This window comes from Neopelma chrysocephalum, unplaced genomic scaffold, assembly GCF_003984885.1.
Source record: "Neopelma chrysocephalum unplaced genomic scaffold, ASM398488v2 Primary Assembly neopelma1_97359, whole genome shotgun sequence".
Classification (NCBI taxonomy): domain Eukaryota; kingdom Metazoa; phylum Chordata; class Aves; order Passeriformes; family Pipridae; genus Neopelma; species Neopelma chrysocephalum.
In genome coordinates, this window is record NW_020926000.1 from 1,994 (window position 1) to 5,522 (window position 3,529).

Consider the following 3,529-nt stretch of genomic DNA (forward strand, 5'->3'; position numbering starts at 1 on the left):
TCTTGAACCTTGGGGAGCTTCAGGGTTTCCCTTGGTCCAAGAGGACCTCCATGGGTGTTTGTCAGTCCAAGAGAGGATCCATGGTTTCCCTTGGCCCTGGAGGAATCCCTTGGATTGAGAGATGCTCCATGGTCTCCCTTGAACCTTGGGGAGCTCCAGGGTTTCCCTTGACCCCGGGGGGCTCCCTTGGCCCAAGAGGGTCCTGAGGTCCTTGGTCCTGAGGAGCTCTCTTGGCCCAGGAGAATCTCCATGGATGCCTCTCTCAATCCAAGAGGATCTCCATGGTTGTCACTCAATCCAAGAGATTTCCATGGTTGTTTCTCAGTCCAAGAGGGTCTCTACAGTCGCCTCTCTCAATCCAAGAGGATCTCTATGGTCCCCTCTCTAATCCAAGTGAGTCTCCATGTTTGTCTCAATCCATGAGGATCTCTATCATTGCCTCTCTCAATCCAAGAAATTTCCATGTTTACTTCTCAATCCAAGAGGATCTCCATGGCTGTCTCCCAATCCAAGAGGATCTCCATGGATGCCTCTCCCAATCCAAGAGGATGTCCATGGATGCCTCTCTCAGTCCAAGAGGATGTCCATGGTAGTCTCTCAATCCAAGAGGATCTCCATGGATGCCTCTCCCAATTCAAGAGGATTTCCATGGTTGCCTCTCCCAATGTAAGAGGATGTCCATGGATGCCTCTCTCAATCCAAGAGGATCTCTATCATTGCCTCTCTCAATCCAAAAGGATCTCCATGGTTGCCCCTCAATCCAAGAGGATCTCCATGGATGCCTCTCCCAATCCAAGAGGATCTCTCTGGTCCCCTCTCCAATCCAAGTGAGTCTCCATGGTTGTCTCAATCCAAGAGGATCTCCATGAATGCCTCTCTCAATCCAAGAGAATTTCCACGGTTGCCTTTCCCAATCTAAGAGGATCTCCATGGTTCTCACCCCGGGAGGGTCTCCACGCTCTCCCCTGATCCCGGAGCTCTCCCTGCCCCTCTCCCGGGGGCTCCAGCCCCTCGTGCTCCGTGCCCGCTCCCGGGGGTGCCGCGGGCGCTCCGGCCGGTGCAGGGGCGGGGCGGGGGGTGGTTACCTGGCCAGATGATGGCTTCCAGCAAGGTGACCCTTCTAGCCAGGACCTCCAGCCGGGCCTGCTGCCGCAGGAGGGTTTGGAAGCTACTGGCCTGGGGGAGAGGGAGAGAGCAGAGCAGAGCAGAGCAGAGCGTTGGCCCCGCGGGGGCACGGGGGGCACAGGGGGCATGGCGGGGGGCACGGCAGGGCGGGGGGCACGGCGTGGCACGGGGGGCACAGCGGGATGGGGGGCAGCCCCAGCGGGGGGGGGGATGGTGCACTGGGGGGGGGTGCCAGGTCTGCCGGGTGGGTGCCCTCCCGGGGGGTCCTGTGGCTCCAGGAGGCTGTGAGGGCCTCCCCCAGCCCTGGGGGTCCCTCGTGGGGACCCTCCAGCAGGCACAGCTGGCTCGGTGTCCCTGAGAGCGCCCTGAGGGGGACACTGGTGTCCCCTACTTGGGGATATTCCCTCTGCCACCCTCAGTATGTCGAGCCCCCCAAAACATGGGGGGACATGTCCCCAACATGTCCAGGGGGACACTGATGTCCCCTACCTGGGGACACTCTCCCTGCCACCCCCAGTACACTGAGCTCCCCAAAAGACTGAGGGACATGTCCCCAACCTGTCCAGGGGGATACAGATGTCACCAACTTGGGGACATTGCCACCCCCGGCACACAGAGCCCCCTAAAACATGAGGGGACACATCCACAACCTGTCCAGGGGGACATTAATGTCCCCTACCTGGGGACACTCTCCCTGCCACCCCAAGCATGCTGAGCTCCCCAAAAGACTGAGGGACATGTCCCCAACTTGTCCAGGGGGACACTGATGTCCCCTACTTGGGGACACTCCCTCTGCCACCCCCAACACACTGAGCTCCCCAAAACATGGGGGGACATGTCTCCAACCTGTTCAGGGAGCCATTAATGTCACCTACCTGGGGACACTCCCTCTGCCACCCCCAGTATGCTGACCTCCCCAAAACATGGGGACACATGTCCCCAACCTGCCCAGGGGGCCACCAGTTTGTCCCCAAGATGGAGACTGTCCCAGGTGTCCCTGCCCGAGGTGGGCAGTGCCCGGGGAGGCTCTGGGGTGCCCGGCTGTGGCTGCAGGCGGGGGGACCCCGGTGGCCTTTCCTTTTCGTGGTCCCCACTGCTGGCCATGATGTCACCATGTGGTGGCCAAGGGCCATCATGGCATCATGGGGGCCTGGTCACCTACTGGCAGGGATGGGGGTCACCCTTCAGAGTGGGGGTCACCCCTTGGCCCTGTCCCCCCACAGTGGAGGGGAGGGAGTGCCAAGAGTCCATGTCTATGACATCAGCGAGCCAAGGGCCACCGTGATGTCACAGGGACCTGGTGACCTGCTGGCAGGGATGGGGGTCACCCCCAAGGGCCCACTCCCTCATGGTGGAGGGGAGGGGGTGCTGAGGGTCCCCTCCCCAAAGCTCCGTGACATGAGCAAGCCAAGGGCCACCGTGATGTCACAGGGACCTGCCAGCAGGGTTGGGGGTCACCCTGGGAGTCCCTGTGCCCCCACGGTCCAAGGGTCCATGTCCATGACATCAGCGAGCCAAGGGCCACCATGATGTCACAGGAACTGGTAACCTGCCAGTGGGGTTTGGGGCCACCCCTCAGAGTGGGGGTCACACCCTGGCCCTGTCCCCTCCCCACAGTTCCATGACATGAGCGAGCCAAGGGCCACTGTGACATCATGGGGACCTGCCAGCGGGGTTGGGGGTCACCCTGGGAGTCCCTGTGCCCCCACAGTGGAGGGGAGGGGGTGCCAAGGGTCCCCTCCCCAAAGCTGCATGACATCAGCGAGCCAAGGGCCACCACAGGGACCTGGTGACCTGCCAGCAGGGTTGGGGGTCACCCCTCGGAGCAGGGATCACCCCACTGGCCCTATCCCCCCACGGTGGAGGTGAGGGAGTGCTGAGGGTCCCCTCCCCACAGCTCCATGACATCAGCGAGCCAAGGGCCGCTGTGATGTCACAGGGACCTGCTGGCAGGGATGGGGGTCACCCCTGGACGGGGGGGCACCCTGGGGGTCCCCGTGCCCCCTACCCACGGTAAAGCCCAATCTTGGTTTCCAAGATTAAAACCCTCTCCGCTAAAATCTTCAGCCCCCCCCGGGGGGGGGCCCAACCCCCCCCCGGGGGTAAAGGGAGGGAGGGCTGGGGGGGGGCTGTACCCCCCCACGGCCCTGTGCCACCCCCCCGGGGGCAGAACGGAGGGGACACGGGGACCCCCCCCCGCCTGTCACCCCCCAGCTCACCGTGACGCCGGGGGAAGGACTGGGGGTACCCGGGGGGGGGGGCCTGAGCCCACCCTGTGCCCCCAGCATGGCTCTGTGCCCCCCTGTGCTGGGGGTGGGGGGTCACCGAGGGGTTGGTGAGGTGCCACATCATCCCAGTCAGGTGACATTGGCACCGGGCACAGCTGAGGACACCCAGGCCATCA

General features: G+C 62.9%; 1 protein-coding gene across 1 annotated transcript in view; it reads right to left on the minus strand.

Annotated features, from left to right (window-relative positions):
* Positions 1–877: 877 nt before the first annotated feature.
* The window catches only part of LOC113961628 (collagen alpha-1(I) chain-like), a 4,835-nt gene continuing 2,183 nt past the window's right edge, over positions 878–3,529 (minus strand). Inside the window, exons 6-7 of the mRNA XM_027672048.1 lie at positions 3,138–3,223; positions 878–1,176 (exon numbers count right to left, since the gene is read on the minus strand). Coding sequence (XP_027527849.1) covers positions 879–1,176; positions 3,138–3,223 — 384 coding nt within the window. The 3' untranslated portion in view covers position 878. The remainder of the gene's footprint in view (positions 1,177–3,137; positions 3,224–3,529) is intronic.